The 25358-nt window shown below is 45.7% G+C and overlaps 1 protein-coding gene and 1 long non-coding RNA gene across 7 annotated transcripts in view; one reads left to right on the top strand and one right to left on the bottom strand.

The window, feature by feature from the left end:
* LOC111754577 (uncharacterized) overlaps positions 1-25358 on the bottom strand; it is a 53723-nt gene that overhangs the window by 3851 nt on the left and 24514 nt on the right. The window contains exon 5 of the long non-coding RNA XR_010049871.1: positions 6516-6608. This is a non-coding gene — a long non-coding RNA (uncharacterized LOC111754577). The remainder of the gene's footprint in view (positions 1-6515; positions 6609-25358) is intronic.
* Scube2 (signal peptide, CUB domain and EGF like domain containing 2) overlaps positions 1-25358 on the top strand; it is a 58258-nt gene that overhangs the window by 28096 nt on the left and 4804 nt on the right. For 2 of the 6 annotated variants that reach the window (XM_063256711.1, XM_063256709.1), the window contains 11 exons: positions 660-782; positions 1220-1336; positions 1595-1681; positions 3571-3675; positions 6376-6531; positions 6920-7126; positions 17353-17523; positions 19313-19480; positions 20287-20448; positions 22576-22773; positions 23887-24039. In XM_063256711.1, the coding sequence (XP_063112781.1) occupies positions 660-782; positions 1220-1336; positions 1595-1681; positions 3571-3675; positions 6376-6531; positions 6920-7126; positions 17353-17523; positions 19313-19480; positions 20287-20448; positions 22576-22773; positions 23887-24039 (1647 nt within the window). The remainder of the gene's footprint in view (positions 1-659; positions 783-1219; positions 1337-1594; positions 1682-3570; positions 3676-6375; positions 6532-6919; positions 7127-17352; positions 17524-19312; positions 19481-20286; positions 20449-22575; positions 22774-23886; positions 24040-25358) is intronic. The other 4 variants (XM_063256713.1, XM_063256710.1, XM_013144174.3 and 1 more) reach the window with 4 other exon arrangements.

Below are 25358 nucleotides of genomic sequence, written 5' to 3'. Positions count from 1 at the left end.
TGTGGATCTGCAGGATTTGGGAACCACTGGCCAGACAGCTTTTGCCCAATATTTGTGTCCTGTGCTTCAGGATGAATGGATAGTGGTGGCACTTTGCTATAGATAAAGTTGTCTCCCTTCTTTTGAACATGTCCTTGGGCATGGCTAAAAACGTACCCTTCCCAATCCAGCAGGAAACTCCAACAAAATCCACCCAGAGAGAGACGTGAATCTGGGTTAAGGTGGAGCCACCTTCTGACCTGGATTCAGTCTCCAGCTGATAGAAATCAGTGCAGACTTCTTCTACTCTTTGTCCCTCAGCTGTGGAAAGAGTCAAGCAGGGAGTGCTCCTTCTGTCTCCCTTGCAGTATGGGCCAGAGGATAGTGGAGTTTTAAATTAGAACGCTATGCAGTGTTTCAGCTTGGACATCTGAAAGCAGAGCATGGTCCCTCTGTCTCTACTGGGGCAATGGTCTGGTTTAGAATGGAACTCAAGCCCTTGCTGGAGAGGCTCAGGACTTCGGAGAGTGGGGTATGTGTCCAGCAGGTACCAAGCACATGTCCTGAAGGCAAGGAGCACCTTCCCTTTGGTGACTTCCAACCATGTGTCTCCACGGCTGCCCCTTCCGCAGCTCACTCAGTGATGTGCTGCTGTGACAGGAAAGCGTTTTGTTCCACAGACACCAATGAGTGCAGTGACAACAATGGCGGCTGTCAGCAGGTCTGTGTGAACACAGTGGGTGACTACGAGTGCCAGTGCCATCCGGGGTACAAACTCCACTGGAACAAGAAGGACTGTGTGGGTAAGGGGGGCCCACCTTGGCACAGACTCAGCCAGGGGTCTCATTGCTGGCCCAGAGGCCCGAGGCTCTGAGGCTCCGTGTCCCACTGCGCCCAGTGCCCCTGACTTCTCACTCAGTTCCCCCAACAGCGGCAGCACCTGGTCTTTAATTAGTCCAAAAACAGGAGATACTTTGCAGGCTCTCTGGCACTTCCTTCTGTGCTTCTGTGTAGGTTGGAACTCATGTCTGTTTTCCTGGTTGCTTTTCTGCATGAAAAAAAAAAATAGCATTCAAGGGCTGGTGGGCCATGGTGGGAAATGAGGCTTGGCATTGTGTTCTATGTGGGCATCAACTCCACCTTCTATCCTTGGGCTGTTGGTGCACGTGATGCAGCCATCCTTGTCCCGCTTGGAGATTTTCTTCACTTTCTGTAAGTGCCTGTGTTTTATCCTGTTTAGAAGTAAAGGGGTTCCTGCCCACTAGCGTGTTGCCCCACGTGTCCCTGCTTTGCAGTAAGAGTGGTGGAGGAGACAGGTGCTTCCTAAGATGTCACTCTGGCATTCGTATCTCTTCAGGTGAGTGGAGCACAGTCCCCAGGGCAGATTCTTGTGCCAGAGCAGGGGCTTCCTGGCCTACGATGTCAGATGCTCTCGGAGGGCTTTCATGTCTTTAGCCAGATACTTCCCAACCACCAGGGGCCCGTGCTTTGAGACCCCATAGGCTGGGTGTTTTTCTGGTTTCACAGAGGGAACAGGACTGGGGCAATTTTAGCTGCTACCAGCATGGCCTGGAACCTTGCTTACTGATGTGACAATCCACATTCTGTCTATTAGGACCACAAGAGGCCTACTCTGTCACCTGCGGCTCTTCTTCTTCTCTCAGGAACAAACAGCAAAACTCAAATGACTCTGCTTTTGGGGGTAATTACCAAATCTGTGTGTTTTTTCTGGGGCTCCATGGGGTTCATTCATGGGGTGCTATTCTTGAGCATTAGCTTAGTTTTCTTTTTTTTGCTTAATCTCCATGTTGTGACCATGTGAGAGGATGTTCTTGTCTGCACTCTTGGTGCCTGAAATCTAGTTTGCCCATGTAGCCGGCACTTACCAAAGGACCGCTGTGTGCTGTGTTCACCCTGGTGGTCATCATTGTTCACAGAGGCCCACAGAGCCATGGAGCCAGGGCACTCAGGCCTCCCAAACTCCTGGTAGCTCAGATCATCTCAGAGTCCTGAGGAGACATGCCTGGGGCACCTGGCATTGATAGAGATGGGCCTGGGCAGGAAACGGGCAGCAGGGATTCTGTCCTGAGAAAAGGTCCAAACTCTTCCCAGTTTGTCAAAAGACTAAGAGTGAAATTCAGAGTTTCCAGATCTCCTCTTCTAGGACTGATCCATTTGTTACTATGTCTTGGGAACATTTGGATGAGGCTCATATTGCATCATTTTTGTGTTTTTTTGAAACAGGGTCTCACTGTGTAGTCCATTCTGGCCTTGAATTCATAGTGAACCCCTGCCTCAGCTTCCTGAATGCTGTGATTATAGGCACGTGTTACCATACCTGGCCCATAGGACATCTTGGTATTCATATAACATGGGCAAAGCTAGTGACCCAAAGCAAACAGCAACTGAGCAGTTAAACTACACCAGCTACCTTATGCGTACATTAGCTGATTCAATCTGTACTACCTTCCCCCCTCAGTTTGTCTAATTATCCTCATTAACCAGGCAACCTAAGGCTCACAGAGTCAAGCTAACTTACCAGTGGCTCAGATAATAAATAGAGGAGCCGTGATTTGAACCTAGGCAGTCTGTGGTCAAGAGTCTTAAGCACCGTCCTTCCCTGCTCTTTTTGCCAGATGTTCGGACCAGACAGAAGGGACATCATGGTCTGTTTCACCAAATCCCTCATTGATGACTCTTGGTGATTTAGGCTACCCAAGGGTAACAAGCAGCTAACAGTTACTCAGTTCTTGTTTTTCTTTCTTTTTTTTTTTTGGTACCGGTGATCAATCTTATGACCTTACACTTGTGCCACTGAGCTTCATTCCCGGCCTTCAGTTATTACTTTGTACCAGGCAGTAAGCTGAAATATTGTTATTGTTCTTCTTTCTTTTTCTCCTCCTCACCTTCCGCCTTTTCTTCTTACTTCTCCTCTTCTTCTTCCTCCTTTCCCTCCTCCTCCTCTTTTTCTGCCTTCTTCTACCTTATCTCGTTTAATCCTCAGAACAGCCTGGTAATCTAGATGTGTAATTATGAGACATAAGGAGATTAAGGAACTTGTTCAAACTCTCACCACAAGTCAGAGAGCTAGAACTTACATCTAGGTCACTGACTCCATAGCCTAACATATGCTTAAGACTGATTCTGGAGGAGAGAAGAATTCTGCACATCAGCCCCTAAAGCAGGGCCCCGCTCCCTGCCCGCCCTGGAAATCTGACCACTGCTGGAATGGCAGCTCCCTCAGCCCTGTCCTCCCAGGACAGGCATAGCAAAGCCTACACTTTACCACTTCCCCAACAGTCATGGTACACAAATGACCTCATCTCTTAGCTCCCTGAGGAGGCTGTTTGGGACCTTCTCTTTGTTATATTTGAACATTGGATTCCTGTCTCCCAGGCGGGAATAGGATAACTCCTGGCTCCAGGTGTCTGCTGTCTGGAGTGATGGGCACTCCATGATCCAACCCTTTCTTGGGTTTAGGCTGTGCAGCATTGGGGTGGGGGGAAAGCCAATGGATAGCTCGCCATCACCCTACCTTTGCTTCCCTTCCTTTCCCTCTGAAGGTAACCTCTCACTTGTTTCTTTCTGAAGATGTCGCCACCATCAGGACAAGTGTAACCTTTAAGCTAAATGAAGGCAAGTGTAGTTTGAAAAAGGCCGAGCTGTTTCCCGAGGGCCTGCGACCAGCACTACCAGGTATGGAGCCAGATAGCCGCGGCTTGGCAGCATGTTGGACGCCAGAGCTTGCCTGCAAGTCTGGAAGGGGCTGAGCTGAGCTGAGGTCTAAGGGTGGGCGGACAGCTGTCCAGCTCACGCAGGCACACTTCAGAATCTGCAGGGACATTGTTTGCAGAGGATGGAGAGCCTGACTGAGCACCCCTGTGTAGTTCTAGGATTACACCTCGGGGCTTCCTTTAAGATATGCTGCTGATAAGCTCTGAAAAACAGAGTTCTCAGGAGGCAATGAGAGCTTGAGACACCAATCTGTGGATCATATTGGGTTAAATTTTCTAGATCTTAATGTTTGCTAGTAAGATAAGCCAAAGAAATGGAAAAAAAAAAGTTTGGCTCAAGTATGATAACTTTGATGAAAAAAGATATAATCCTCCAGATTCCTACTGGGTCTAGTTTTTGGAAGCTGTGAGGAGTCCATTGGCTTCAGCAAAACAAATGCCATCCAAGTATAAATGACTTACTGAAATGAGCAGAATCTAGCACTCCTCTTTCTTCCCCTGGCTCCCATTTCCTGTAATGTTTCAGAGAATGCTGCTTTAAGTGATTAAACAGATCAGGATTTACTTATTAGGAGATTTCTTTCCCATTCTACCTTCAACTAAATCACACAAACATAAAGCTCACTCTGTTCACTTATGATACCTATTGGTAACCAGCCAAGGTCCATTTTGGTTTCTCCATCTGATGGAATCATATGCTGCTATTAACTGAATGTATTCATTGAATGTTCGATGACAGAATAAAAAGTACTGGTTATATTTGTTAAAGTGTTATAGTAGAAAAAAGGGCCATAACATTTTGTATATCTAATACAATCTGAAATGTACATGAAAAAATGAAGAAGAAAAAAAAAAAGCTCACTATATCATTAGGAGTGTTTATATCCAGGTGAGAGAATGATGGATAATTTTAATGTTTTCTACTTTTTCCATAATCTCCACAATGAGCATTTATATTTTAAAATCAGGAGGAAAGACCTATTGAAAAATAGATTTGGTATAAGGTCTTGAGTTCAATTAGTGATCCAAAAAAAAAAAAAAAAAAAAGAAGAAGAAGAAGAAGAAGAAGAAGATCTGGCCTGGACTTTACTTCATGGGATTGTGCCACTGCTCATATCTTAGTGGTTTGGGGGTGTTTTTGTTTGTTTTGTTTGTTTGTTTGTTTTTGAGACAGGGTTGCCCTATACAATTCAGGCTGGCCTTGAACTCACTAGGTAACCCAAGTTGGCCTCAAACTCATAGCAATCCTCCTGCCTCAGCCTGTGATTACAGGCGTGAGTCACCACACCTGGTTTTAATTTCTTAGTTTTGATAAATATGATGTTAAAGTACGATGTTAATATTAAAGGAAACTGAGTAGAGGATCTATGGAAACTTTGTATGCTATTAGCAAGTTTCTGCAAATCAAAACTTTCTTTAAAAAGTGATTTTTTAACATAGAGATATGGGAAAATTGAACATGAATGTCTCTTTGGTTCACATTTTGAAAATGTAAAATATATCTTTGGGAGGAAAATACAGAGAAGAATGAATTTGCTTCTCCCTTCCCTGCCCCCATGACCTGTTGTTTCGAACATCCTCATAAAAGAGTACCATGCCTTAGGCTGAGAATATAGCTCAGCAGCATAAGCATCTGCCTGGCAAATGCAAGATCCTGAGTTTGATTCCCAGTACAAAAACAAAAACACAAACAAACAAAAAAAAAAACCCATACCTTTTTCTAGGTGTGCTAGTGCACGCCTGTAATCCCAGCATTCAGGAAGCTGAGGCAAGAGGATCGTGGCAAACTCTAGGCCAGCCTGGGTTACAAAGTGAGTTCAAGGTCAGCCTGAACTGCATACCTAGACCCTGTCTAAAAAAAAAAAAAAAAAACAAACAAAACAAAAAGAGAACAGAGAGAGACTACCATGCCAATAGTTCTTCAGGTCTATAAAGTCAGATTTTGAAACAGAGACAAATTAATTGTGTGCATATGGAGATCTGCTCTTTGGTTTGGGTTAACAAGCATTAGTCAACAGACTCCTGGGAAGCAGTTAGGGCAGGAGAGACAGTGGGAGCAGGAATGTCAAAGCCCTCCTCTTCCACCATCAGCGTTGTTCATGCCATCAGGATACTGTTTGGTTCTGTCGGTTCTTTGTGCCACGTATTGTTCCTGGTGACTTAAAAAACGAGACACCACTGTGGCTGTGTTTTCCAGCCCGCCCTCCGAGTTGGAATCACACAAAGGTCAGTTTGCCTAAAAGCAAACTGCTTTTTTGCCACTGAGCTCATTCCCTGTGTGAAGACTCCAGCCTCTGCTCAAGCAATCAGAGTCCAGCTGTGAGAACAAACTCTTCTCACAGCACACCTTAGCAAAGGAGGGAAGGCAGGAGCCCCGATTCCGCCTCCCGCCTGTGTGGCTGGTCAGTTGGAATCAGCAGCATTTATCCGTGGAAAGAATTTTCAAGTGCTAGAGTGAAGTTATATAGAAGGCGGTACTGGGACTGCAAAAATGAAAATGTCCTGGCTCTCCAAGCTGGGGGCTTGCAACGTCTTAGCATGTGGAGTTAATCACGCAGTCCCTGGAGAGTTGTTTCAATGAAATGTTTACCGAGCTCTAGCGAATGTCCAACTGAGTGCTTTGCTAGGACTTGGCTTCCGATAATTTTGTTTCTTCATACAGAAAAGCACAGCTCAGTAAAAGAGAGCTTCCGCTACGTAAACCTTACATGCAGCTCCGGCAAGCAAGTCCTGGGAGCCCCTGGCCGACCAAGCACCCCCAAGGAAATGTTTCTCACTGTTGAGTTTGAGCGTGAAACTTACCAAAAGGAGGTGACAGGTTGGTCTGAAAGCCACTATGTGCCAGGCTTCTCACAGCTTGCTCCTTCTTTCTCTGCCTTTCTCTTTTCATCATTCCTGGGAGGAAAAATAGTGCAAACACTGAAGTATCTCCTGTTTTATTTTCACCCCAAAACTACATGAAATTGGTTTAGAACCTGAGCTAATGATTGTTTGTGCTTCGTGAAAGCTGAAAGCTACCATTTTGGTCAACAAATTTCCGTTCGAATTGAACGAATGCTGCCCAGCTTGCTAGGTGCCCACCTCCAGGCATCTCCCTCAGGTCCACTGGGATCTCGGGGTGCTGGTGGGCCCCACAGTTAGTCTGGATGCTCCCACACACTGTGGCCTGACCTCCTCCCGAGCTGCCGTCCCTCTTGTTTCTGCAGCTTCTTGTGATCTGAGCTGCATCGCAAAGCGCACTGAGAAGCGGCTGCGGAAGGCGCTGCGCACGCTCAGGAAGGCAGTGCACAGGGAGCAGTTTCACCTCCAGCTCTCAGGCATGGACCTCGATGTGGCTAAAAAGTCTCCCAGAGCATCTGAGTGGCGGGCCGAGTCTTGTGGAGTGGGCCAGGGCCATGTAGGAAACCAGTGTGGTGAGTAGCCTGTGACATTCCTGCTAACAGCCCTGCCCGAGCTCCATGGACACTGAGCAGCGAGTTCTGGGCCAGTCTCCCTTTTCCAGAGAACTCTGGACCCCTTGTCTGTCGATAACTACTGTCCTGGTGGCCATGCTGTGTGACTAAGCCACACTCACCTCTTTCCCCAGGGCCTGGCTTGTATTTGTTCAGTTGAGGGACAGAAAGGAAAAGGCAGGATTGGTGAGAAGTGGGAACCGTCACCTTTAAGGACTTCAGGGTCTGTTGTCTTCAGAGCAGCATCCCTTAGCAAGGGCAGGCTGGATATACGGAGTCCCAGCCTTCTCTGTGCTCTGTTATCAGTTCTTATAATCACATCCTTCTTTTGAGCGCTGGTGGCAATGAATAAACTGTTCTAGTTTTGTGCAGAGGCAAAGCTGGAGGTCAGTTGCCTTGTGAGATTCCGGAGCTTCAGACCGAGCCTCATAGGCTTCCACAAGATGTTGTGGGTCTGTGGGTGTATGTGCATGGTGTGTGTGTGTGCGTGGTGTGCATGGTATGTGTGTGTGCATAGTGTGCATGTGTGTTTCAGAACTAACCATGAGATCCAGCACTTTAGCAATATCAGTTCTATTCCTCTGATAAGTCTGGCAAGAGTTTCCAGGACAAGAGGTTTCAGAGTGGTCAGTTTTGAGACCTGTCATGAGAGTCCGTTCGGGGCAACTATGGCAGGCACTACCAGAAAAGTGCCAGATAGAGGAAATCAGGGTCTCATTTTTTTTATAATAATGGTTATTTATTGAGTTCTATCTGTTAACAACTGCAACACTGATCCCTGAATACGCATTATCTCATTTAATCCTAAAGGTAACCTTACCGGGTAGGGGAGATTGTTTCCTTTTAATAGTGTACAGACTGAAGCTCAGAGAGATGTTTTCTTGTTAGATCTCATTGATGGAGCCAGACATGGAAGTGCACATTTAAAATCTCAGCAACCCAAGAGGCTGAGACCAAAGGAAAACAAGTCTAAGCCCAGACTGGGCCATTTAGTAAAACTCTGGCTAAAGAAAAAAAAAAAAAAGCTGTGGATATAGCAGACTGTGAGGACTCTGGGTTCAATACTCAGCCGCCCCCCAATAACATTCTCATCAATGGTCTAATTCTAAAACCCATGTTCTTGCCCAAGTAAGAGGTATTCAATAACCAGGTCCTTAAGCTTACTTGCTTGCTTGCTTTTTGGTTCTGGGAATTGAACTCAGGACCTTGTGTTTGCCAGGCAGGCGCTTATGTCACTGAGCTACATTCTCAGCCCACAGATGTCATTTCTGAAGTGTCAGAATAATCACAAAGCCCCAGAAATACAGGTTAGGTAAGGAATAATAAGTTAGCATTTCCGAATAAGCAAAGCCAAACCCAGCTTTGTCCTGGAGGATTGTCCACGGTAGTGCCACAGCTTGGAATCTATCGCTTTGCCGCAATTTAGTGAAAATCAAGTGTAACTGTCCACAAGGGGCTGATTCCTAGATAATTTTGATTTTTACTGCATCTGATCTTAAACAGAAAAAATAAATAAATATAAAAACTCAGCTGCTGTGGTGTTGGGGTAAAGCCTTGTGGGCTCCCCATTGAGTCTTCCTGGCTAGTAAAACCAAGGATCAAGGACTGTGGACCAGCTCCCACAGGAAGTATTACTAATACTGCTTTGGATATGCTTCTGGGAACTCGAGCCCCACGAAGAAGGAGAAGGGTTACTTGACAGAGGCCTAGTAACTATGACAAAAGGACACTCATCAGAGGGCTTTGTCCCTGTTGTGCTATGTCCCTGGAATACTTCTCTTGCTAAATAATTCAATTACATTTGTTTCTAATAGAATGTGTCTTCTCTCTAAAACTAAATGAATTTGTAACACATATGGGACCATATCAGGTCTACCCTGTGTGACAGCAACGTTTAAGTTTACTGTGCAGAGAACACAACATGGGGAATTACTAGTGACATTTCTTCTTTCTATTGGAGGGAGGAAATAGATATGGAGAGTTGGGCATGTTATTAGAAAGGGTTTTTAGCTAGTAGGCAAATGGCGCAGTGTGTTCAAGAATATGTCTGTATGTTTGTATGTCTTACATTCCTGATCTACTTGAGAACGGTAGGCCCTCACAAAGATCAGAACTGCTGGTATTTTCTGAACTGTGTATGTGGTATATATAGTGAAGACAAGTCTGTGGTAAACAAATCTTAGTTCTTTTTGAAATTATTTTTAATGTCTGCAGAAAGAAGTCTATTAATCTAGTTTTTGTTACTATTATGAAATGGCCAAGGATGGGTAGCTTTATAGAGAAAAGAGGTTTATTTTGGTTCATAATTCTAAAAGTCCAAAGGTCAAGAGGGCACATCTGGTAATTGTCTTCTTGGTGGCAGAGTCTGAAGGAGGCACAGGGCATCATATAATAAAAGATGGGGCACAGGCACACATGTATCTTCTGATTCCCCCACACACTTTTGAATATTTTATTCAATGAAGTTTCACTATGCTGCCAGGCTGGTCTTGAACTCATGGGTTCAAGTCATACTCCTGCCTCAGCATCCTAAGTAGCTGGCATTACTCTCCCTCTCTTATAAAACCACCAGGATTCAATCACGGGACCTCTGCCCCAGTATCCTTGTCTTATCCAAATCACCCCTCACAGGCCTCAACTCTAGTCTCTTAGCTGGTGCAACTCTTTCCCTCTTAATACTCCAGGAAGAGTTTTCACCCAACCCTTGAGGAACACACTTAAACCATAGCCAGACAATTGTAAAGCCCCAGAAATGTGTCTTGAATGATCTGGAAGGGGAAACAGAGCATCTTGTTTATCCTTTTAAACACTTTAACTTAGTTTTTAATTATGAAAATGGTGCATGTTCCCAGCGGTGATGTATATGGTAAAGGTGAGAACTCTCTTCACGGTGCCCCAAGCCCCCTTCCCAGCAGTAACCGCTGTTAACATTTGTTGTGTATTTTTCACATCTGTTTTTGTGCATCTATAAAGACGAAATTTTATTTATTTCTCCAGTAAACATTTATTGAACTCCTACTGTGTGCCAGGTAACATTGTGGGTGCCAGAAATGCAGCAATATAATACAAGCAAAAATCTCAGCCCTCCTGGAGTTTGTAATTCCAAGGGAGGAGCTAGGCAGTTAAGCCATAAACAAGGGCATCCATCATGTAGCAGATGGTGGCAGATGGTCAGGGAGGAGCCGGGAAAGACCCCAGGCAAGGTGAGGGGCCGCGGAGCCCACTCCCTAGAACATGGACCGCAGTGAGAGAGGGCCTCAGTGCAGCGTGTCATCTGGGCAGAGATGCAGAGGTCAGGAGCAGGCAAGCTATGGGGCTGTGTGGGGAAGAGAGTTCCTGGCAAAGGGAACAAACTGCAAATGAAACACCCAGAGGTACTGGAAGGAAGCCCGGGGCGATGAGAGCTGAGGCAGCCACGCAGAGCAGAGCGATGACGGCAGAGGCCCAGATAGCACAGGAACCAGAAATTGGTGCAGACTCTTGACTCTGCATCTGAATGAGACAGGAAGAGAGTAAGGGCTTTGCGCAGACAAGAAAGAGTTTTCTGGCTTATGTTAGAAAAAAGCAACTTTTGCTGCTCTTTCCGTGCTAATGGGAGAGCTACTTCATTTCACGTTTTAATCTATATGTGTCTTAAGACACCAGTTGTTTGTCAGCCCTATCCCTATTGGTGAACACTGAAGTTATTGCTAATTTTTCTATTAAAACAGTGGCGCTGTGAGTATCCTTCTCTGTGCCCACATCTATACTCCCGAAGGATAGACTTGCTATAGGCAATTGCCAGGCCTAAGAATATTTATCTTTAAACAGAGGCGCTGCCAAGACGGATGCTGCCAGATCGCCCTCCAAGAAAACGCACCTGTGTGCGCTCTGTCCGCGTTGCATTTCCATGATTTCTGCCCCTTCTCCATACTAACGTGAATGGTTTATTAACTATCTTTTTAAGTTTTGTAAATCTCATAAGCAAAAAAGCTTATTTTAAGTTGTTTATCTTTGATTATCAGTAAGAGTAAGCGTGCTGTCTTAGGTCAGTAGTCATCTGGATTTCTTCTGGGGACATCCATAATCTTTGTTTTTCTAGTCAATTGTTGTGTTTTGTTTTTAATACTGAAACTGTGTCTTGCTAAATTGCCCAGCGTGGCCTCAAACTTAAGCAGTCCTGCCTCAGCCTCTCACGTAGCTAATATTACAGATGTGCACCACCATCCCCAGCTTCCCAATATCATTTTTTAAAGAAAGAAATTGTAAAGTCCCAAATTGTAGTTAAGAAAATAATCACTTCTGATCAAATTGAAGACTTTCTTATTGTCATCTGTACATAGTAAGTCTTGTTAATTTGGCATTTGCAGATTTTGGGGACAGTCTGCTCTGCAAATGACCTTTGTACCATCTGTGATCAACTTCAGCAAAATAGCAAAAGAAAATCATATTCTACAAGGAACAGATTCATTAAGCACATAGTACTTCATGAAGTCCTTCATGTCCAAAGAAATCTTAAGAAACTTAAGTAAGATGTAGATTTCTAGCTATTATACTTTCATAACATCCAGATAAAAGATGAGTTATTTAAGAAACTTACTTGGTATCATATCTTTTTATATTTTTCAACTATTCTTAAAACTTGCTGAGACTTTTTAAAGGTGTAATCCAGGTAACTGGAAAACTGAGAAGTATGTTAGTGCCTGGGTTCTTGAAAGACTAAGAAAGCTTACTGCAGCTTTTAACATTAGCTGTCCTCTGCAGCAATTAAGAAAAATGAATTCAGCCAGGGTTCATTGAGGTAGCACTCTGTCCACTCCATGTGCTTGGGATGAAGCCATGAAAACCTAATCAGCAAAGGGCCTGTTCTCTGTCACATTCTAACAAAGGGAGATGGAAATTAAAAAGAAAGAAAAGGGATAGTTCCAGAAGTTTATGTGCTACAAGATAATAAAACCAAGAGGGCTGGAGGGGTGGGAGGGTGTCTTGGGAAGGGGTCAGGGAGGAGACAGCTGCAGGGTTCACATGGGGGCAGGGCCCTGCCAAGGAAGGGGCCAGCAAATGCCAAGGGCCTGCGGCAGGAATGGGCTGGGCATTTTGTTCATAGTCTTTCAAAACTTAGAAATTACTTGAATGACCAGTGATGTTGAGCATTTTTTCATGTATTCTTTGCAGTTTGTATTTCTTCATCTAAGAAGCATGTATTCATCTCAGATGGTGCTGCTGTTCTTAACAGCCTCATCTGAAGCTGCGTTCCATTGCTCTGTGATGGTCCCTTTGACTGAAAGCCGATAATGTAGCCAGTACCTGTATTTAACAGGCATTGTTAAACTATAATTGCTCTCAGCACATTGAAAGCAAGCACGTCAGCCAGTCTCTCTGCTCACCCTGGGTTGTGAGCTGCCTGTCTTCTCCTTTTCTCAGAGTCCTTCCAACTCGTGTGTGTCCTGTGACCCAGGGGGAGGTGGACTCAGCCTTGCACCATAGACTTAATCTTACTAGGTAAAAAGGAATGTACATAGACCCAAGAGTGCGTTGCCCATCCCCAGTGGATCATGCCCTTCTTTCAGACTGACTATCTGTCTCTCTCTGTCTGTGTCTCTCTCTTTCTACTAGTACTGGGGTTTGGACCCAGGACTTTTGTGCATGCCCAGCCCCTTTATAAAATTTTTTATTTTGAGAAAGGGTCCCACTAAGTTGCCAAGGCTGGGCTTGACCTTGTGGTTCTCCTGCTTAAGCCTCCCGGAGTGCTGGGATTACAGGCCATGTCAGACCATTCTGTAAGTCCCCGAGGTATGCTATCCTCCTTTGGAGACCAATAGACAACCACGCCTTGTCCATATCAACAAGCAGAATACCAACAGTAGCAGCAGGCACCTCAAACTCCAAGTGTCCTCCTCCCTCCCAATCAAACCTGCTTCTCCCTTTTCTCAATAAATAGCATCTGCATTTGCTCAGTTACTCAAGGCAAAAAACCTCAATCTTCATGACCTCTCTCTGGCCATATTTCCTACCCAGTCCACTGGCAAGTCCCATCTTCTCTGCCTCCTGATGTGTTTTTGTCTTCCTCCACTATTACAATGTTGTACCAAGCCTTGCTCCTGTCCACGGTCTGCGCAGCAGGCTCTCAGTGCTTGCCTTCCCCTCACCTGCCTTCTGCCCGCGGCACGGAAGATCGCTTAGAGACATCATCACATTGCTCCCCAGGCAGAACCAAAACACATTTTGTGTGAGCCCCAGTTTTCCCATTGCAGTCATTCAGAGCCGGTGTGCTCTGGCTCTTGCCTGCTTTATAAAATGCATTTCCTGTCACCTGCCCTCCACCACATCCCTGAATCACAGAGCTTCTGCTGTTAGGCAATCCCATTGCAATCTGTTTTCCTCGTTCCCTTCTGGTCTCTACCTGAAGAGGTCTTTCTTGGCCACCCAAGAAACAGCATGCATCACAGCTCCCCACCAGCACTCTGTCCCCTACCTCGTTGTCCTTTTCCTCTTCACCCCACTCACTGCCTGGTATTCGATAAATGTTTGTCTGTTTGCAGTCCATAGACTCCACAAGAATGAGGGTCCGTTAGGGCACATGTGCCACCTTTCCCGCTCCTCCTCCACCTCGTACAGCGGTATCCGACACTGGTCCAAACTTAGTAATATTTATGAATGAGTGAATGGATCTTCCCATCAACAACAGATGAAATCCCATGGACAGCCGACAACATGCAAAGAGGGCAAAATGCAAATCTTTGGGGACACACTTCAGTGGAGGACAAAAAAGCCTTCTAAAGGAAGTGACATATTAGCTACAGTTAATGAGCCATGCAGAAAACATAACACACACTTGGGAACCTGCATGGAAGGCACCTTGCTGAGCTTATTTCTCTGCCCCAACTAAAAGTTTTTCAAATAACAAACCTAAGCACACACCAAAATCCCAGAAAGACAATGAAAACCCAACCACTCAGCCCGAGGAGGCGCTGTCACTCTTGTCCCAAAACAGTTGTTTAAGAGGGGCTCAAACCAGAGCCCAAGGCCACACCACTGCCTGAGGTGCCACTGTAACCTAGCTGGGACACTTAGCAGCCCTGGGACTCCCTGGGAATCCCAGTGGGCTGCTAGTGACTGTCCTTCAGAAGTCAAGGCATGATTCTTAAGAAAACAAGGAGATGCTAGAGAGTGACCCCTTTTATTAGGCTCACCATCTTAGCCACAGAGAGGCCATAGTGTTTGTCAGCCTGAGATACTCAAAGGCCACCAGGCTGAACAGAGGGCAAAGCTTTAGCCCTCTTTTTCACCATTAATCCTGGTCTCCACTGGTCTCCCCTTTTGCATCAGAAAAGCTTTCTGGTATTTTTTTTTAAAGGGGGAGAAAACAGCTATGTGGAATTTAAGAATTGGATTTTAATGGTCACTGAAGATGCACAAAAGCTCCGCTGTGATAGCGAAGTGTTCTGGGGCAATTGCCTCCTTTGTCTGGGCAGCGGCACAAGCTGGCTACTCAAGGAAAAGAGAGAGGCAACTGGACGGGTGACTGAGGCCAGATCTCCAGCACATTTGTCCCTGCAGGACATTCAGAGTCAGTTCTTAGTGTTTAGCTCATTTTTACCTTGTGAAAGAAACGAATCTGTTTGGAAGGTTCTTGGCATGAATTATTTCTGAAGGTCTTTCTCTCTGGAAAATGGAAATCATGAGTGACAACTGGGTTGTTTATGTGAAGTGGGCCTTTCACTGGCAGGAAAGCGAAGGCGGCCCTCTTTCCCAGAGGGCAGCCCGAGGGGCATTTCTCAGCCCTTTGATCAGCTAGGAAATTGCAGCAGATGTGCCATATTGTGAGGCCTTTCAAAATGGAACCTTGAGAAAGCTTTGGGGGTTTAAAAAGTTCCAAAGAGGAGGGACACCCTGAGGGTCTGAGCCCGTTCATTCTGGGTCAGTGAAAACCAGGCCTGGGCTTGTCCATCAGCAGAGGGGACCCATACTCTGCCAGAGGAGCCTTGACAATAGCCAGCTCTGATCTGCCTCTGTGTCAGCACTGTCACCATCTTAGCCACAGAGACAACTGGGGAGCCAGTTCTCCAGAAGGGTGCTTTCCCTAGAGGCGAAAACAGCTCTTCCTGAAATGGAAATCATTCTGGCTTTTTAAATTTACTTTCTGCTAATCTTCATGACAGTGCAGCTCTTGAGAGTCACAAAGTCCTTCTCTTTACCTTCTAGCCTGTTTTAGACACTGGGATAGCCAGGTGGGGTACAGTGTGACACGTGTGTCCAGTTCTTGGTTCATAATTCAGCCCAGCTCTTTAAGACATAGGCTGGAGGCAGAGAGTATGGAGAACACTGGGCAGTAGGGCTGCTTTTAGGGAGGAAGTGTGGAGCTTTAGATTGCTGGCCACAGATGCGTACATTCCATTTATTATACTGTTGTTTGCCATGAAAGGAAGAGGTAAGTTCAGCTTTAATTTTTTTAGTTTAAAAAAGATCATAAAATTCTATAAACATGATACTAAAATGTTGTAAAAGAAAAGCCAAATGATAACCTAAAGCATAGAGATTTAGATATTAAAGTAGACTTCACTGGGTGTTGGCATTTGATTGCAAAAACATTGGAAATGTGGCATGTCTTTGCTAACTACGATCCAAAAGCCTTACTTTGAAAGAAGATTTTGGAGTGAATAATGAAAACACTTTTATTACAGATGTTAGACAGCTTTGCCATGTTTGACCCTAAGATTATATAGAAAAATTTCATTTGTAGGAGAGGTTTCCCCCTTTAAAGATATCTGAGAGATATAATAGTTAACTTTATCAAGTGATATTTTTCCTATTTCTTGGCAGTTTAAGCATAAAAGAAAATATGTTTATTCCATTCAAACTCTTCTGACCCCACAGACAATCCTTTACAAATGCTTGAATTGTTCTTCCACCTGCACTTTTGTTAAATAATCTCCTTCTTGCTTCAAACACTCAGCTGTTGATCTTAGGTATATTTCGCAAAGTAACTCTGGGGCCTCATTTAACCTACATAATCTCTGTCTCTCTAAAATGGAGTTAATAATAGCACTTCGCTCCTTGGGGGTGTGTTGAGGAATAAATGAGATAATTTATGCAAAGCTATTAGCATAGTGTCTAGTTGTTTATTGTAAATACTTAACAAATGTTAGCTATTAAGCTCTTTTGATGGCTATGAAATGATGCTCGAATATGATTATCAGAGAGCCAAATTTGTCACATTTATTTCATATGCATAGCATAAAATAAGTTTAAATCCAGATTATGAATTTCCTTATTGCTTATTCTTTCTGGAGATATTTACAGGCATTTACTGCTTGGAGCCAAGCATGTTGGCACAGGCTTGTAATCCCCATACTCCAAGGCTGAGGCAGGAGGATTGCTGCAAGTTCAAAGCCAGCCTGGACTACCTAGTGAGTTAAGTCCAGCCTGAATGATATAGCAAGATCATGTCTCAAAAGAAATAATAAGAATATACTATTTGGAATATGTTAATTTTATACTAACCAAAAACGTGATGTAGTGTACAAGCCCTGAGGTCATACACACCCCAGCCGCCAGAGGGAGTGCTTTTCAACACACAGCTGTTGATCATGTTCCTTTCTCTGCAGAATCAAATCCAAATACCTGGCACTCAGAGAACTTTTGCAGTCTACCCTCAACTTTCCTTTCCTCCCTCCGCTCCCACATGTCATGTGTGAATTTTTATGATTTGTCCCCTTTTCCACCTGGGGAATCTCTTCTTATCCTTCAAGACCCGACATGAATATGACCCTCTCTAGGAAACTTGCTAGGATGTCATCAGCCAGAATTAATAACACCTCCGTTTCTGCTTTTCCAGCACTAGAGTTACATTCAGTGAGTAACGTTTTGCCATTATTCTCCTCTGATAGCCCTGTGAAATAGGAAGGTCCAGAATTTTTAAAATGTCATTTCAACTATCAAATTTGTTTCTGCCTCAAGAATAATCAAGACTCCTATGATCGTTGACCCCAAGAAGCTCATGGTCAAAGGAGAGAGAAACCTATAAGTGCTAGAACAGGGGCCACAGGAGAGAGATGTGCATGGAAACCCAGAAGTGCCCCCACACTCTGCATTCAGGGGTCTGCACGGGGTCTGTATGGGCAGCACTATTTACCTTCATTCCCACACTCACTGTCCTCTCTCAGCTTCTGTCCTGAAGTGACCAGATTGTTCCCCCTTTTGGCTAGTCAGTTGCAGGGCTGGAACATATTATGATGGAGCACAAGAACGCTGCATTTTATGTCCAAATGGAACCTTCCAAAATGAGGAAGGACAAGTCACTTGTGAACCATGCCCAAGACCAGAAAATATTGGGGCCCTGAAGACTTCAGAAGCCTGGAATGTGTCTGAATGTGGAGGTAAGGATGCTAGCTGTCTCCCCTTCTCCAGCCTCCAGTGCCATTGTTTAGACAAAGGCAGTGACATCCTGGGGACTTGGGTGATCCGCACTGGATCTTAGACTTCCAGCCAGTAGGTGCCACGTTGGGTTCATCTTTGGTTCTCCACTGCCAACGTTTGCACCTAACATGCTGGGCCAAGGCTAACAGCAAATGAATGAACACAGGGTAGAAGGTCTTGGCAGAAAAATGTGACGCTGCAATCGTAAACTTTATTCACTCCAAGTGTGCATACTTGAGACTTGTGTGATCACCCAGTCTGCAGGGACAGTTGGAAAGTGTCTCACGTGGGGAACATAAGTCTGATTTTGTCTTCCAGTTTTGGTCTCAAATTTATAGTATTTTTATTTAAAACAAATGTATGTATCCATCTGGTTATTTGGTTAAAATGGGGACCTCTTCTCTGAAGGGTTTTAATCATCTCATAAAATTTTAACTTTGAAGCCAAGCTCGGTTAAGTTCTGTGGGCTTTTCCTTTTATTGAATGGTGGAAGGGCTGGCTGTACAGACACTTTGTGGGCTCGAATGCAAGGTGTGATCCAAATGGTGATTTCTAACTGGTAGATGCAGCTGCATGAGTCCACATGCTGCCCGGGGGCTCCTTCCAGTGACTCTGAGGTCCAGCTTTAGCCCCCACTGAAAAGACTCCAAACTCAACTGCAGGGCCATTGCTGCCCTAAAAATCAGATCCTCCAGCTGAGTTGCTGACTGCTAACCATATCTTTGCCTGCCCTGAAATTCCAGAACCACTAAGAGGGCACTCCGGGACATCAGTTCACCTTTCTATTTGATATAAAAAAGCAGAATATTGAGATATAAAAGCAGAATATTATTAATAGCATTAAAATAATAATAGTTTTAATAAGTATAACAATATTTACTAAATACCTTTGCAGGCTAAGTGTACAACATGATTGATTTATTAGGTGGTTATATCACTACAACTTTGTGAGCTAAAGTGACTGCTTCAAGGTCATACAACCAAGAAGTGGGAAAAAGAAGACCATTAAAACTAATAAAGGAGAGATGGTCAGGGATACAAGAAGCAAAAGATTTTAAGAGCATTAGCCAATGACAAGCTAATTCCTAAGGGAATGTATGCTTTTAGGAATCCTTTTGTTATTGGCTGTGCTTTAGTCCTAACCCTGAAAAAAAAAGTGAATCACTGTTTAAAGTAAATGTCAGGGCTGGGGATTCAGCTCAGCGGCATAAGCGCCTGCCTTGCAAGCAGGCAGTCGTGAGTTCAATCCCTGGTACCGATAAAAACAAAAAAGACAAAAAAAATTAAATTAAAAAAAAATAAAGTAAATGTCACTGGACCCCTCTGTCAGTGTGGGCCAGGACATGCTTCTGAACAAGAAGATGTAACTTAGTAAATATAATTGCTAAAGCGGGGGAGATCACCAGGTCACTTTATGTCCCTACGGTATAATCAGCTGAGTGAAGGTACACTTCTGGGTCTAATCAGCAGATTTATCTTGATCAGAGGACTCTGTCTCTAGATGCTTCTGCATTACAGGGATTCCAGGGCAGGGTACAGGCCTAAACCCAAGCTAACCCCAGACTTACCTTGTGAAACCAGGAGTTTCTGTCTTGGCATTGTGCTGGGCAGCGCTGTGTATAAACCCCAGGCACTCACCTGGTCTACTCAGGGTCAGAGGCAGGGCAGAGCTAACTGTGTGCAGGGTAATAGGTCTGAGGAAAATGGTTTGCCTGGAGCCTTACTTACTTAGGGCTGTCTGTCCCTCAGGTCTGTGCCAACCTGGTGAATATTCTGTGGATGGCTTTGCACCTTGCCAGCTCTGTGCCCTGGGCACATTCCAGCCAGAAGCGGGCCGTACTTCCTGCTTCTCCTGTGGAGGAGGCCTCCCCACCAAACATCTGGGAGCTACTTCCTTCCAGGACTGTGAAACCAGAGGTGAGCACGTGGCAGCTGGCCTGTTTCTAGGCCAAAAAGGACTGAGTTTCCTTTTTGAGTACCTTGGGGGTCTGGTGGAGTCCAACCAAACCCAGTCCAGACATGCCCTGTATGATGCCACCAGGGTTAGCAGTTCAAGTCCCTGTGCAAGAGTCACCTTGATTCCTGCCACCAGGGCTGACCAGGGCCGACTCAAGGAGAGAGAGGGGCAGGTTTTGCTCACAGGCTTCTTGGGCTCTTTTCATCCATTGCTAATCTCTGACCTGGTCTAGAGCCCCTATCCTACCTTGATGGTCCTATCCCTTCCCCAGAGCCCTACTCCCAGCATTTCTTAGGGAGCCCAATCTACGCCCAGTCTCAGTCTGCAGCTCTCAGTGCTCACGACTGAGGTCAGCCTGAGGACTTCAGTTGTGGTCATTAGTGCTTAGCTGCATGAACCATAAGCTAAAAACACACCTGCATCTTGTTCCTGTGTAGTTTTATCAATGACATGAGCCCCACCCACTCTGGGTATTTAGGGAATTAAGCATTGATTAGCCACAAATTGGCAGTAAAGTGCCACTTCATTTGGGCATAACAATTTATTCTAGGCAGGGATATAACTCTGAAGCACAAGCACCTGCCTGCTTAAGTGCAAAGTCTTGAGTTCGATTCCCAGTACAAAAAGTTTTTTTATTTCACAAACTTTGAAACCTTTTGTGTTGCATTTGATAAGAATACAGACTTCTTATTCTCCTTTCTCCTGCTTTCTCTTCCTCCTCTTCCTCTTTTTATTTTCCTTCTCTTTGTCCTCCCCCATCCCACAGTTCAGTGCTCACCCGGGCATTTCTACAACACCACCACTCACCGGTGTATCCGATGCTCATCGGGGACATACCAGCCTGAATTTGGAAAAAATAGCTGTGTTTCCTGCCCAGGAAATACTACAACTGACTTTGATGGCTCCACAAACATAACCCAGTGTAAAAGTAGGTGTTGCTCTAAGGCTTTTTGCTTCCTGATGAAGAGGACAAGTGTCTGGGTTTGCCTTGGGGCAGGTGGCAGAGGTGGTGGCCCAGGGCCAGGTTCCTTCAGAGCAGAAAGAATGCTGTAGCCCCCTCACAGCTGTGCCCGAGGGCTGGGTCTCCTCGCCTGGAAATGGGGATCAGACCCAGGGCCTTGAGCATATAAAGCACATCCTTTACTACCAAGCCCCATCCTAGCCCCTATTGGCCTTCAGTGGTGCTGGACACTTCCCCAGCCACACGCACACCTGTACCTGCTGGAACACACCCTCAGCTCAGCCACGGTCAGCACAGGACCTAACGAGCCACTCTGCTGAGTAAGTCAGCCCGCTAGGGCGGCAGAGGAAGGAGCCAGACTGGTCTAGAGAGGTGAAGAATGGCTCCATGGGGCCTGGAAGGTTTATGGAAAGGCAAGGGCAGGGTGAGGGGGAGCTTCATGCCAAGAGGGCAGCTTTAGGGAAGCTCAGACTCGGGAAAGTGAAAGGTTTCAGGGAAGAGACCCCAGGGCCTAAGCACAGGAGAGACAGGTATAGAGGAAAGAAGGCCTTGAATGCCAAGCCAAGCAGTTTGATTCATTTTTTTCTAGCAGTGGGGGAGCAAATCATTTCGGGACTTGCTGTGTGGGCTTCCTCCATTGACCAGTAAGTAAAATTCTCTAGCTAAGGACGAAAGTGAATCTCAACTAATGTGGTATTTTTAAGATAGAAAAATCCCAAGAGGCAAAGAGGCCTCCCCAAACTGGAGGTGCTTGGAATTGAGCAGGGCAGTGACTGGTTTACATTTTATGATTGGAAAGTTAATCTAGTTTTTTCTCTGTGCCAATAAAGCCCTTTTAACAACATCCTTATAAACAGTCATCAATATAGCTAGGTGTGGTAGTGCATGCCTGTAATCCCAGCACTCAGGAGGCTGAGGCAGGTGGGTCGCTGCAAGTTGGAGTCCAGCCTGGGATACATAATGAACTGAAGGCCAGACTGAACTACACAGCAAGACCCTGTCTAAAAAAAACCAACCAGTTTCACCCGAATACCCACTACCTTGTATGGGGTCCTAATGTGCTGTTAGTTATACTTTGGGGAAGTTCACAGTATTAGGAAATTCTTCATATACTTGGATGACTGTGTACTTTTGTCTTCCCACTCCTGACCCTTGGTGGCCACATAGCTGTTCCTAACCCTTCAGGCCTTAGGGCAGTTTTGTTTGTTTTGTTTTGTTTTGCTTTTTTAACTCTGAGGCTATCCCCTCCCCATTGTTTCTTTCGAAGAAGGAAGGCCTATTTGCTGCTTCCACTGGTATTAATAACTCCCACTTATAGAGAAGAAATAATCTCTTCAGTATCTCTTGAACAGGCGTACCTGGCAGTATTAGAAAACAGGCTTGAGGGAAGACGACGTGTCTCGGTTCTGAACCTCCCAGGGCTGTGGGTGACATGCTGGCTAAATGGGAATTCAGTGAAGGAAGTCAGAGCTGACGCGAGGGATTGTGGGTGGATGTGTGAGCGTGTGCGCATGCGCGCGCACACACACACACACACACACACACACACACACACACACACTTCTTGCCTTTGGTGCCAGAGATTAATATCCAACATACCAAAAATGACATCTAATTTGAACTCTCTTCTGTACTGAAAGCAAAATGTTTTTAATCTGAGAAAAATAACAAAAATGATGTTTGTTTTATCTTCATCAAAGTTTTTGGTGAATTACTCCACTGAGAAGTAAGCTCTGTTCTCCCTCATTGAGGGAGCTAGAAGTTCGATGATGGGTTCCCTTGAACTTGTAAACAAAACATGGAAAACTAAGTTTGTGCTTTTGTTTAGTAACACCTGACCTTAGTGTCTCGGGGTTGTAAGAAACTGTTGCCTCAGGAACTGGGGAGTTGACTCCTTGTGGAGAGTTCATGTCTTTTGGCTTCTAAAAGGGGGCCTTGACCATTATGGGACAGCCTCATTCCAAGGAGAGTGCCGTGTCCACCTCCATTCCTTGGTGGCACTAAGGAGCTGCATTTCTTAGCCAGGCTGTCAGTGGCCATGACAGAGAGATGACAGTGTTGTGCCTTCATAACACATAGCATTTCCTGTTCCAGACAGAAGATGTGGAGGGGAGCTTGGTGATTTCACAGGATACATCGAATCCCCAAACTACCCAGGCAACTACCCAGCTAACACCGAGTGCACTTGGACCATCAACCCACCCCCTAAGCGCCGCATTTTGATTGTGGTCCCTGAGATCTTCCTGCCCATAGAGGACGACTGTGGAGACTACCTGGTGATGCGGAAAACTTGTGCGTCTCCCCTCTGCCTTTCCCCCTTCTCAGGCCAGCTTGGAAGGCTGTCAACCTGCACCTGAGCTTTGACTGTGAGGAGTAGGCCTAGGCTGTCACCCCGGTATTAGAGCAGAGATGTGATGTGAGTTTATAGACCTAGACTAAACGTACACATTGAGGCCTCTTGCCAAGCGCCAGCGGTAGGGGCCCTGCAGGCCAGTCTTCCTGTCTGTACCCCTGGTTTGTTGGGCGCTCTCTCCAGGGAATCCAGGCTCCTGCAGTGCTGGCTCTAGACATTGCTTCCCCCTGGATAGCAACTGGAGGTTGGAAACTAACCAAGACCAAAAAGGGCCCCTCCCTGTATCCTGATGTGGCCCAGTGACCACAAGGGGACGCTGCCATCGCATGGCTCAGTGGTGGTGCTGTGAGTGGGCTCAGGCCAGCGCCCCTCCGCTATTTCCATCCTCTTGAGCAGACAGCGTGAGCCTCCTGCTCTGCAGTCTCCTCAGCCAGGAAAGTGGGGCAAATAACAGTAGCTACCTCACAGGACTGTTTGAAGGAATAACAGGTTCAGATTTGTAAAGCACTTAGAAAAACATGGCATATGGAGCCACTGTATAAATGTTTGCTTTTCTTTTTAGTGGTTGAAATGTCCAAAGTCAGGTGAAGGCTTGAATCCTGACCTCACTACAGACTGGCCGTGTGGGCCTGGGCCAGTCCTTGGTCTCCCTGTGTAAGAGTTAAGCATTTTGTACCAATTTGCTATGGTTTTCAGAGGATTAAATGAGATAAAGTCCATTAAAAAAAAGAAACCCTCAAATCTCAGGAAGCATGTAGTAAGTGGGAGTGATTATGATTAGAAAACAGTAACTCCGCTCTGGAAGTGGGGGACCCTGTCTCTCTCCAGCATCTGCTGTGGATTTGACACCCTGGGTGGGAGGGTGAGCTTTGCCTTCACAGGGCCACACAGTCACCAGCTGAGTGTGCATTGTCTCCAGGATTGCTGGGCTTCCTCCGGGCTCCCAGGTGGAATCTGCACTATGGCTTGAGTGTCTTAAACAGACACGCAGACGCTGCCTGCCTGCTCAGTGGCCAGTTTTGAACCCCACCCTCTCCCACTTCCCTTGGCAGCTTCATCCAATTCTGTGACCACGTATGAAACCTGCCAGACCTACGAACGCCCCATCGCCTTCACCTCCAGGTCAAAGAAGCTGTGGATTCAGTTTAAGTCCAATGAAGGGAACAGCGCCAGAGGGTTCCAGGTCCCGTATGTGACATACGATGGTAAGCACAGAACTCAGGTCCTGCACACAGCAAGGGCAGAGGCGGCTCTGCTCTCAACAGAGCCAGCTTCTGAGTAGCTGGCCAACTGCTGGCAAGCACACCACTGGGAGAGGCAAGCAAGGGGAGGGGAAAGGACATCACTGACTCCCAGAGCCATGTTTTAAACAGGCTTTTGGGGACACTCACTAGGGATGAAAACACACTTTAGAGACTACAGTGAGTGCAGGTTGGTAGGTAATAGCATCGGCATTGGAGTCAGACCGCCTGGGCATTATCTCTTCCCATCTCAGCCTCATTTCCTCTCCTTCTTTTCTGCCTCCTCCTCTCTTTCCTGCCTCCAAGGCCTCACCCATGCTAAGCACACACTCTACCTCTGATATTAGCCTTAATGTGAGAATTCCTAAAGGACTTGGTGCAGTACCTGGCACATAGTAATTGCTCAATAAATCCTCATTTCTTATGATTCTGGCTTTTATTATATGGAAGGAAAAAGACCTGAGTTCATTTGCGTGATCTTACATAAAAAGGGTGGCTCTTCTAAGTCCTGGCACCCTATCTAGCTCTGAGAGTTGGTTAACAGACATTTATCAGGAGCATAAAATGAATTGAACCTTGTCCTAGAGGAGCTCACAGTCCATCTAGTGGGGGAAGAGTATATCTGCCCATTCATGAATTTGTGCATATAACAAATATTTAGTGAGCCTCTAGTATGCCAAATTCTGATGACAGAAACAAAACACAAAAATGTCTATATGTTTATGGATACTTTAACAGGGCATGGACAAGTACTGTGTGGGTGTGGAAGGGGCAGTGGTTACTCTGCATGCAAGGAACAGGATACCATATTAAGAGAGCTGGGACTTGGGAAAACATACAGGTTTCAGCCAGGGTGGGGTGGAGGCAGAAATGGAGAGGAAGAACATTCAGGAAGCAAATGACTTGGCCAAGGGAAAAAGTGCCCAGTAGGAGCGGGCACGATTTGGCCATGGGCAGGGAGCATGGCTGGGGCAGCAAGAGGAGATTAGAGGATGGGGGGTCGGCTGTGATGGGCCCTGAGCATCCGGCTCAGGGGGGCAGATGTTTTAGACAAAGTGACAAAATTAGATGTTTAGAAATACAGTATTCTGTGTCTGTCCTAAAAATACTTCACATAGTTTATTTCAAACGTGTGACAAAAGCTAGGAGCATTCACCCAGACACCCAAGACAAGGGCATTCAGTGTCTGACTCCTAGGGTGCACTGAAAGCCTTCCATGTGGCTCTGCTATGGGAGACAAAGAGCCCAGCTGTCCACCTGGAAGTGGCCCCCACAGTCTCTCC

Source organism: Cavia porcellus, unplaced genomic scaffold (genome assembly GCF_034190915.1).
Source record: "Cavia porcellus strain 051 isolate PalLab524CR breed Dunkin Hartley unplaced genomic scaffold, mCavPor4.1 scaffold_9, whole genome shotgun sequence".
NCBI lineage: Eukaryota > Metazoa > Chordata > Mammalia > Rodentia > Caviidae > Cavia > Cavia porcellus.
The sequence above is the reverse complement of the archived record's forward strand: the minus strand, read 5'-3'. Positions and strand labels throughout refer to the sequence as shown.